The 11,768-nt window shown below is 34.8% G+C and overlaps 1 protein-coding gene across 1 annotated transcript in view; it reads right to left on the reverse strand.

Annotated features, from left to right (window-relative positions):
• LOC110446897 (lactase-phlorizin hydrolase-like) overlaps positions 1-11,768 on the reverse strand; it is a 51,706-nt gene that overhangs the window by 24,528 nt on the left and 15,410 nt on the right. Inside the window, exons 3-11 of the mRNA XM_021492239.1 lie at positions 11,161-11,421; positions 10,735-10,918; positions 10,183-10,389; positions 6,927-7,059; positions 6,457-6,638; positions 5,889-6,113; positions 5,363-5,467; positions 4,966-5,093; positions 4,293-4,550 (exon numbers count right to left, since the gene is read on the reverse strand). Of these exons, the coding sequence (XP_021347914.1) occupies positions 4,293-4,550; positions 4,966-5,093; positions 5,363-5,467; positions 5,889-6,113; positions 6,457-6,638; positions 6,927-7,059; positions 10,183-10,389; positions 10,735-10,918; positions 11,161-11,421 (1,683 nt within the window). The remainder of the gene's footprint in view (positions 1-4,292; positions 4,551-4,965; positions 5,094-5,362; positions 5,468-5,888; positions 6,114-6,456; positions 6,639-6,926; positions 7,060-10,182; positions 10,390-10,734; positions 10,919-11,160; positions 11,422-11,768) is intronic.

Below are 11,768 nucleotides of genomic sequence, written 5' to 3' on the forward strand. Positions count from 1 at the left end.
TTACTGTCAAACGAAGTAGTTTATTTTGTATATACCACTGTCAAACAATGTACTTTATTTTGTATATACCACTGTCAAACGAAGTAGTTTTTTTTGTATATACCACTGTCAAACAAAGTTGTTTATTTTGTTTATACCACTGTCAAACAACGTTATTTATCTTGTATATACCACTGTCAAACAGAGCACTTTATTTTAAATATACCACTGTCAAACAAAGTACTTTATTTTGTATATAGCACTGTCAAACGGAGTAGTTTATTTTGTAGATACCACTGTCAAACAAAGAACTTCATTTTGTTCTACCACTGTCAAACGAAGTAGTTCATTTTGTATATACCACTGTCAAACGAAGTAGTTTATCTTGTATATACCACTGTCAAACAAAGTTGATTATCTTGTATATACCACTGTCAAACAAAGTACTTTATTCCATATATACCACTGTCAAACTAGGTACTTTATTTTGTGTATACCACTGTCAAACAAAGTTGTTTATTTTGTTTATACCACTGTCAAACAACGTTATTTATCTTGTATATACCACTGTCAAACAGAGCACTTTATTTTAAATATACCACTGTCAAACAAAGTACTTTATTTTGTATACATCACTGTCAAACACAGTACTTTATTTTGAATATACCACTGTCAAACGAAGTAGTTTATTTTGAATATACCACTGTCAAACGAAGTAGTTTATCTTGTATATACCACTGTCAAACAAAGTTGATTATCTTGTATATACCACTGTCAAACAAAGTACTTTATCTTGTATATACCACTGTCAAACGAAGTAGTTTATCTTGTATATACCACTGTCAAACAAAGTACTTTATCTTGTATATACCACTGTCAAACGAAGTAGTTTATCTTGTATATACCACTGTCAAACAAAGTACTTTATCTTGTATATACCACTGTCAAACGAAATACTTTATTTTGTATATACCACTGTCAAACAAAGTATTTTATTTTGTATATACCACTGTCAAACACAGTTGTTTATCTTGTATATACCACTGTCAAACGAAGTAGTTTATCTTGTATATACCACTGTCAAACAAAGTTGATTATCTTGTATATACCACTGTCAAACAAAGTACTTTATCTTGTATATACCACTGTCAAACGAAATACTTTATTTTGTATATACCACTGTCAAACAAAGTTGTTTATCTTGTATATACCACTGTCAAACAAAGTACTTTATCTTGTATATACCACTGTCAAACGAAATACTTTATTTTGTATATACCACTGTCAAACAAAGGACTTTATTTTGTATATACCACTGTCAAACAAAGTTGTTTATCTTGTATATACCACTGTCAAACAAAGTTGTTTATTTTGTTTATACCACTGTCAAACAACGTTATTTATCTTGTATATACCACTGTCAAACAGAGCACTTTATTTTAAATATACCACTGTCAAACAAAGTACTTTATTTTGTATACATCACTGTCAAACCAAGTACTTTATTTTGAATATACCACTGTCAAACGAAGTAGTTTATTTTGAATATACCACTGTCAAACGAAGTAGTTTATCTTGTATATACCACTGTCAAACAAAGTACTTTATTCTATATATACCACTGTCAAACTAGGTACTTTATTTTGTGTATACCACTGTCAAACAAAGTTGTTTATTTTGTTTATACCACTGTCAAACAACGTTATTTATCTTGTATATACCACTGTCAAACAGAGCACTTTATTTTAAATATACCACTGTCAAACAAAGTACTTTATTTTGCATATACCACTGTCAAACGAAGTAGTTTATTTTGAATATACCACTGTCAAACGAAGTAGTTTATTTTGAATATACCACTGTCAAACGAAGTAGTTTATCTTGTATATACCACTGTCAAACAAAGTTGATTATCTTGTATATACCACTGTCAAACAAAGTACTTTATTTTGCATATACCACTGTCAAACAAAGTTGTTTATCTTGTATATACCACTGTCAAACAAAGTTGATTATCTTGTATATACCACTGTCAAACAAAGTACTTTATCTTGTATATACCACTGTCAAACGAAGTAGTTTATTTTGAATATACCACTGTCAAACGAAGTAGTTTATCTTGTATATACCACTGTCAAACAAAGTTGTTTATCTTGTATATACCACTGTCAAACAAAGTTGATTATCTTGTATATACCACTGTCAAACAAAGTACTTTATTTTGCATATACCACTGTCAAACGAAGTAGTTTATTTTGTATAAACCACTGTCAAACGAAGTAATTTGTTTTGTATATACTACTGTCAAACGAAGTAGTTTATTTTGTATATACCACTGTCAAACAATGTACTTTATTTTGTATATACCACTGTCAAACGAAGTAGTTTATCTTGTATATACCACTGTCAAACAAAGTACTTTATTCTATATATACCACTGTCAAACTAGGTACTTTATTTTGTGTATACCACTGTCAAACAAAGTTGTTTATTTTGTTTATACCACTGTCAAACAACGTTATTTATCTTGTATATACCACTGTCAAACAGAGCACTTTATTTTAAATATACCACTGTCAAACAAAGTACTTTATTTTGCATATACCACTGTCAAACGAAGTAGCTTATTTTGAATATACCACTGTCAAATGAAGTAGTTTATTTTGAATATACCCCTGTCAAACGAAGTAGTTTATCTTGTATATACCACTGTCAAACAAAGTACTTTATCTTGTATATACCACTGTCAAACGAAATACTTTATTTTGTATATACCACTGTCAAACAAAGTAGTTTATTTTGTAGATACCACTGTCAACCGAAGTAGTTTATTTTGTATATACCACTGTCAACCGAAGTAGTTTATTTTGTATATACCACTGTCAAATAAAGTACTTTATTTTGTATATACCACTGCCAAACAAAGTACTTTATTTTGTATATACCACTGTTAAACGAAGAAGCTTATTTTGTATATACCACTGTCAAACAAAGTACTTTATTTTGCATATACCACTGTCAAACGAAGTAGTTTATTTTGTATAAACCACTGTCAAACGAAGTAATTTGTTTTGTATATACTACTGTCAAACGAAGTAGTTTATTTTGTATATACCACTGTCAACCGAAGTAGTTTATTTTGTATATACCACTGTCAACCGAAGTAGTTTATTTTGTATATACCACTGTCAAATAAAGTACTTTATTTTGTATATACCACTGTCAAATAAAGTACTTTATTTTGTATATACCACTGTCAAATAAAGTACTTTATTTTGTATATACCACTGCCAAACAAAGTACTTTATTTTGTATATACCACTGTCAAACGAAGTAGTTTTTTTTGTATATACCACTGTCAAACAAAGTTGTTTATCTTGTATATACCACTGTCAAACAAAGTACTTTATCTTGTATATACCACTGTCAAACGAAGTAGTTTATTTTGAATATACCACTGTCAAACGAAGTAGTTTATTTTGTATATAACACTGTCAAACAAAGTACTTTATTTTGTATATACCATTGTCAAACAAGTACTTTATTTTGTATATACCACTGTCAAACGAAGTAGTTTTTTTTGTATATACCACTGTCAAACAAAGTTGTTTATTTTGTTTATACCACTGTCAAACAACGTTATTTATCTTGTATATACCACTGTCAAACAGAGCACTTTATTTTAAATATACCACTGTCAAACAAAGTACTTTATTTTGCATATACCACTGTCAAACGAAGTAGTTTATTTTGAATATACCACTGTCAAACGAAGTAGTTTATCTTGTATATACCACTGTCAAACAAAGTTGATTATCTTGTATATACCACTGTCAAACAAAGTACTTTATCTTGTATATACCACTGTCAAACGAAGTAGTTTATCTTGTATATACCACTGTCAAACAAAGTACTTTATTTTGTATATACCACTGTCAAACAAAGTACTTTATTTTGTATATAACTCTGTAAAAAAAAGCTTTATATTGTATATTTACTTCTATCAAACAAAGTATTTCTTTTTTATAGATACAGCAATATTCGTGACTATAAGCTCAAATCTTTTGAATACCTTGTTTGTCTTGAAATGTTGTTTATGTTCACAACAGGTATAACATTCTTATCAGAAGACTAATCTTGTTTAAGCACATAACATTATCTAAAAAATCGAATTCAACGTAACGGTTGAACTGTCTATTCAGGTATGTATTTAATTAGTCAAACTTGTAAGTAATGACAATTTATTCTACCGTTCACGGCTCTGGTAGCAGTATGAATTATTCCGTGACCTTGACGCAAAGAGGCCAGTGTACCTTGTGTCCAAAGTTTGCGAAGCAGATCTCAGCATAGGTGTTGAAGTGATCTACAATGGTATCGTTTTCCCAGCCCCCAAACTCCTGTAGACCCTGAGGCAGATCCCAGTGGTACAACGTCACGAAGGGCTGAATCCCATTCCTAAGGAGTTCGTCTATCAGGTTGTTGTAGTACGCAATTCCCTTTGGATTCAGAGTTGCCGGTGTGCCGTCCGCCATGATACGGGACCAGGAGATGGAGAAACGGTAGTGGGATACCTAGGGAGGAGACGTCATGTGTATTGTAATGACGTCACATTGACGGGATTTGGGGGTTGAATGTAATTCCGGTATAGAGGTTAACGGTTATCATTATTTCAAAAACCTAACTGATACATGTGTAAGGAAATAAATAGGCTGCAAATTTGGTAAACGTCTCCTTACAGTTTCGTAAATGTTCACCTTGTATGTACGTAGAGACTTCTATCTGTACTAGGTATATAACAATATGGATCACGTTTTACATGAAATATAGTATGTGGTTAGCGATAGCTTTCCATTGTCATACCTTGAAATTACATAAGTCGATGCATAAGTCGATGCATAAGTGATGCCATTTCAAATTAACGACTTCAGGAATACACACGAATAGGGATTACGTTTCATGTGATTACGTAAAGTGGTGACGATTTACCCCGAGTTGTTTCAACATCTGTACATCCTCTTTATACTTGTGGTAACTGTCACAGGCTACGTCTCCAGTATCGTGGTGTGCTATCCTTCCGGCGTGGGAAAACACATCCCATATACTCGGTCCCTTCCCTACAAACAAGACTTCTAAAAATGCGATTGATGCGGCTTGCTGTGGTAGGAAATCAACAGTTACAAAGTACCATGTTCAACTGTCTCCACTGATTGTAATTACTATAAACAAAGATTGATTAGGGGTGTTTAAAACATACAAAGATTGATTTCTATCTTAAGTCAACAGAATCTTCATGGTTTTTATATAAGTTTGAATTGTACCAAATAATATTTGAAATGTCGAAATGCAATATTATTTCAGATCAATATCAGCATTATCGACGTACCATCCTCGTTCCACGCCCCTTCTACCTGGTAGGCTGCTGTAGCGGCGCCCCACGCAAACCCGTCTGGGAATGACGATTGAAGAAAAATATCCCGCTCTTCTACATCTGAAAAAAAATAGCGAATGTTCATAAAAGATAAATGTAATTTGTTTATAACTTAAAACCCAAAACGTGGGATTAAACAAATATTTTTTGCAAAATGTTTCTTTAAACAAACAACATAGATATGAGATTTAACACCTAAATAAGTGAGAAAAGCGTATTAATGTATCATTCAACACATAAATGTATGAATTAAAGCCAAAATATGTGTAACAAGTATCAATGTATGATTAAATATAAAAATTATAGATTAAAGACATGAATTAATACAAAAATGAGTGAGAAAAGGTATCAATGTGGGATTGAATACATAAATATATAACTTGTTTTAGGTTGGATAATCTCATTTTTGTCATCTCGGTTTTCATGAATGGTCGAACAGCTATTGGTCTATGCATTTAAACCCGCAAGTCGGTCATCTTACCTGCCATGATATATGACGATGTATCCCAGTCGGACGGGAAGCCGTTGTATTTTACTAAGTCAGCAAAGAAGAAGGCCGAGTCCTTAACGGTTCTTGGCCTTTCGTCACGCTCAAAGTTCACTTTGACCAGGCCGAACTTCTCCGTGTATCCGGACGCCCACTCGAAGTTGTCCAACAGTGACCACGCTACGTATCCCTTCACCATACACCCGTCTAATGTTATAGCTGTACAGCAAAGCAATAGTATTATTGTTAGTTGTGTTGGCATACTTTCTGATAAAGTAGTAAATGTTTGATAAAGATGAATGATAGTGATCGATCTGACTCATTGCTTTATTTTTTTCCTGGTGAAAGGGTGAAAACTTGTAAGTGAGATATAGTAAATGATTTAACTAGTTGTTTGATCGAACACTCCCTATGATATGCTGTTCTGTATTCCCTACGTGTTGTTTCCCCTTTTGCATGGACACGAGTTAAGCTTTATTCTGGTATATGTAGGTGCTTGTTCTTTTTTGATAATAGTATATAATTTAAGACTAAACATCACTGAAGCAGTAGTACAGCCGACCTCTGAGCATGTTGTTGACGTAGCCGTTGTAGTAATCCAGCCTTGCCTGATCTTGCAGTGTACCACAGTCAGATATTCCATTCTCCGTGACATAAACATCGGGGTTTGTGTACGTCTTTTTGATCCAATTCAGTATATCGCGCATTCCAGAGGGATTGACCTTGAGCCAGGAGGAGGTGGACCTGAAAACAAATGAACACCAGATAACATATTTCTTCTTGAATGATATCAAAATAAATTAGTAAATTATCTTTAAAGGGTTATTTTAAACATTAACACCACCAAAATATTAACTGCAGTTCAACGTTTTTTGTCATTCATAACGAATACAAGTTGATAAGTCAAGTTTCTATCGGTATGTTTGATACCATTGATATCCTGTTTGTACAAGGTTCTGTCTGATTTGCAGTAGCCAGGAAAACTTAGTACAACATACTAAGGCTCTTCATTAGTGTCTTGTTTGTACCTACCCCCTCCAACTTGGATCGTCTTCAGAACGTGTCTGACTGTCCGTGATATAGCTGGCTGGATCACCAACAGCGCGTGGTTTGTTTGACACCAATTTACTTGTGTAGTGATTTAGGCCAAAGAAATCAGAAGACCCTTCAACCGAACCACAGACCCAGGTTTACAATCATGGTATTGGATATCTTTAGTCAATTGGATGTATTCAATATAGATAAATCTTAGAAGAAAAATCTTCAAACAAGACATTTCATTTTAATGGCATGTTAAAACTCTATGCATAGAACCAACAAGCAGCGATGTTTTATGTACATTTGTGTGATGGTATTGAAATGGACAACTACAGTATGTTTGATATAAGTGAAAGGATTCAATATGTCGGGTGTGATATGCTGTGTTAATAATAAGCGTTTATTACAAAGTCTGTGACCATTTTTACGTCGTACCTTTTATCGTTACAGAACCCTGATATCAACACAAGGACCGCAGGCCCGACGGCTGATACAAGGGGCAAAGGGTGATAAATGGAATGATATCAGAGTATCTATTACACACTCGGAATGAGAATCAACAGTTTGGTATAAAAAATAAACGCTCAGTTTGTTTTGAACACGAACAGTTAAACTTATATTGCGAGTCGATTAACAGGTGCGAGGGGGCCACTATATGAGTCATCTTTATGAACCCATTTTAATACCTACTGGGGCGGAGGGAATACACACATTAGCCGTTCCCCTGACTGCCTGCAGTATTAGAGTGATATTTGGACGACTTAACTAACTCGGCACATTGTCGTTTAGTGAATTGTTCTTATCGGTTTAGGTTCAAGACACGGTCATATGCAAAGGAAACAAACGTTATCGAAAGCTTTCAAAATAAGTTTTAAATTACTGTTTGTGTTCAAAACAAACTTCCCATTTATGTATTACACAGTTTGAAAAAAGTTATTTAATTGAACAACTAAATTGACAATCTATAAGCTGTCCGTGGACTAATCGCCGTGTTCTTTTTACAAGCGAAGCAGACGAAGCCAGTATCGAAAATGAAGGTCAAGGACCATGGTCAGGAACAGCGATCCAGATCAACTAACATTGGCACTGGCGAATAACTATTTTGTTGACATGTCTGTTCAAATAACTAATATTTTTGAATATGTGATAATTTGTAACATACTTTCTCTCATGCGACTTTTATTCACTCGTGTGATAAAGTTCTTAAATGGACCGCTCCATGCAATTCGTTTCACGTATCGCCTGCAGTTGAGGTTTGTGCATTCTTTAGGGGGTAATTTTTGTTTCAAACTTGGATGAAATTGATGACGATTTACAATTTTAATTTAATGGCGAATTTTTAGATTTTACTGATCATCATAAACATTTAGGTGTAATTTTTAATTCAAGTGCAAAATGGGGGGATCATATTTGTGCAATATATACTTCATTATGAAAAAAGTCAACGTCTTACGTAGACTAAAATACTTATTAAATCGAGATAATCTTTTAAAGATTTATAAATCATTTATTTTACAATTTTTAGAATATGCTTGTGAATTGTGGGATGGTTGTACAACTTATAAAACAGAAATGTTAGAGAAAGCCGAAAGAGAAGCTTATCGTATTATAACTTGCCTTCCTTCATATGCCCGAATTGAAGACTTACTTTTTGAAACTGGTCTAGAAACTCTTACGAATAGAAGAAAACGCAAAAAAACTTTTGTATTAAATGCACAACAAATTAACTCCGGACTATTTAAATTCTCTATTGTCATCTTCTGTTGCAGAAAATAACCGTTACAACGATGATTATATAATTCGTCCTTTTATGCTTTCTCCAACAAATTCATCTTTTATACCTTCAATTCTTCGAGGTTGGAATTCATTGGACCTTTCAGTACGATCATTGACTTCATTACATTCTTTTAAAAACTCGTTAACTTCAAATGTACAATCTCCTCCACCAATCTACTTAGGTTTCGGTGAACGTAAATTGAACATTTTGCACATTAAACTTAGACATCAGTGTAGTCCACTTAGATAGGATCTTTTTAGAGTAAATCTGGTTGATAGTCCAGTTTGTTATTGCGGCAATCCCTGTGAAAATGCCTTTCACTTTTTTTGTGAGTGCTTACTTTTTAACAACGAAAGACACACCCTGCTCCAAATTGTGAATGCCTTGCATGTTGATTTTAATTTAGAACTACTTTTGTTTGGTCATAGTCAACTTTCGGTAGAAAACAACATAAGTATCTTTAGACATGTGCATCACTACATCAAATCCAGCAATAGGTTTTGATAGTTATAATTACTTTTCTATTTTTATTTATGTGTAAGTTGTTATATGTGTCTATGAAATGCATTTCATTATTTTGCCTGATTTCTTTGTTACATTGATTCTGTTCATTTTGAAATTACTCTACCAGGATGCTTGTCATGAAATTTGTATAATATATAATTTATTCAAATGCGGATCGATTTCACAGTTTACACGTTTACTTTTCTAGGTAACACCCCTCCCTCCATCACCCCCATCCCCTCCCACCCCACCTTTCCTTCTCTACCCTATCGTTTTCCCTTTCCCAAAAAACGTATACACTATTTTTACCATATGTATTGAGGAGAGGACTCATTACTTGTTGTCCAATCCATTTGCATATTTGTACAATAAAACATGTTTAAACTAATTCGAATTATACGACTATGCGAATTAAAACGTGCGGAGTAAATTTACACGAAATCAGACATGATCCGTACCTAACGTGCTTGTTATGTTAAGAAACTGTGAATATTCTTGGTTTGTTATATGTACCGGACATATGGTATACAGTTTATAAATAAAACAATTTTGAAACAATACTCCTTGTCAGCCTTTGATTCCGGTACCAGCCCTCAGGAGCGTTCGGGTAAAACGGGCAATGTACAAAAAGTGTGGTGTGTTTTGGGGGGCTGATAAGGGTAACAGTATAAAAATGGTCCGATCGGCCCGTGTTGAACGGAAATGTTATCAGCCTGATGTTCAAAATGTCAACCGCATATTTGTCCTTGAGTGTTAGCTGAAGAAGTCATACTGTAAGAGCAATACAACATTTACTTGTCTACAGAGCGGTAAATTTCTATTTCAATATTTGAAGCAAAGCATGCAATGCACGGTTAATTTCTAATAACAAACTGTAGTTGTTTCGGGCAGAACTATATGCCGGTTGTCTATCGTTTTCTATTCGAAAAGAAAAGACATATAATGGAGAAGTTTTCTTTTGTGTCTTACCATTGTTGCGTTGCTTTTGAAAGGCTGTGAAAACTGGAAGTCGTGAAATATGTTTCATTGCATCCGGATAGTCGCCATTATTACCAAATATGGGATTGGCAAACCAGCCGAGACTAAATTGCATCTGTCGTTCAGCAGCGTCAATATCCTCTTGTGAATCAGTTTTAGGAATCGACCAATCGCTGTTCATCGTTATGCCGATCTGTCCTATTTGGCAAAATGTATGTCAGCAGTTGGTGACGTCATTAGCAAATAATTGTGTTATCTTATTATAGCAAAATCATTATCACTGTCTTTGTTGATCTTCAGGTTATGATATTTTCTGTTTACATATTTGTGGGTAAGGGGAGGTAACTTATGTAATAGGTTCTAAATACAGTATGTGACCAGAGCAGCTTTAAAGGTTTATATATACATGTATTAATACCTCCAAAACTATATAAAACAAATACTTTTGACAAAATAGGAAAAATATAATTCTTTTCATTTGGGAATAACACTACCATCAAAATATTTCAATGTTTATTTATTAGTGAAAACAAACAAACAAACCTTTCTGATATATCCTGAACTCCTGGTCGTATATATGGAAGGCCTGCGCGTGGGCGAGAATCTGGTTATGCCCTACTATGTACGGGGCAGTAGCGGGCTCTTTGATCCCCGGGGCATTGACACCAGAACCGTATCCAAGCCAAGCGACTACCCATGGCTCGTTCAAAGTGATCCAGAATTTCACCTGAAAACACAAGTCTCATAGTGACTTACTATAGGTATGGAACTTACGTTTTATAGAAAATGATTAATTGCTCCAGCCAATGTGTGTCAAAGATGTTGAATTGCAAAAAAATCTTCCACTCGTTGACATCGCATATAAATTATTTAAAACTATCTCTTTTGCACGGCATTGAAATCTCGCGCTTACGAAAATAATCAGATTGTACCCTGCCGTGGCTACATAGTAACGACATGGTGACATACCTGGTCTCCGAGTTCCCGGAACATGACCCTAGCATAGGCACCAAAGTACTGCACAATTGTGGCGTTCTGCCAGCCCCCCATACTGTCGTGGAGGGCTTGGGGCAGGTCCCAGTGGTACAGAGTCACCATCGGCTCGATCCCATTAGCTTTCAGCTCTGTCACCAGGTTCTTGTAGTATTTGATTCCAGCGCGATTCAGGGAAGCCTCTGTCCCGTCTGGAAGAACTCGACTCCAGGAAATCGAGAACCGATAATATTTCACCTGGAAGCGAAAAGAAGGTATACAATTTCTACTAATAAAGAAGCGCGAGAAGATAAAAGGTAGCACTGCATCAATTATACTCGCAAAGACGATTTCCAATTTGTTTTATTGACTTGGAGTATTATCCCTTCTATATAGAAGACGAAGCAACCAATAGGAGCTGGTCGGACAACCAATCGGAGCTGGTCGGACAATCAATAGGAGCTGGACGGACATCCAATCGGAGCTGGACGGACATCCAATCGGAGCTGGTCGGACAACAAATAGGAGCTGGTCGGACAACCAATAGGAGCTGGTCGGACAACCAATAGGAGCTGGTCGGACAACCAATAGGAGCTGGTCGGACA

Source organism: Mizuhopecten yessoensis, unplaced genomic scaffold (assembly GCF_002113885.1).
Source record: "Mizuhopecten yessoensis strain PY_sf001 unplaced genomic scaffold, ASM211388v2 scaffold3029, whole genome shotgun sequence".
In the NCBI taxonomy this organism is placed as follows: Eukaryota; Metazoa; Mollusca; class Bivalvia; order Pectinida; family Pectinidae; genus Mizuhopecten; species Mizuhopecten yessoensis.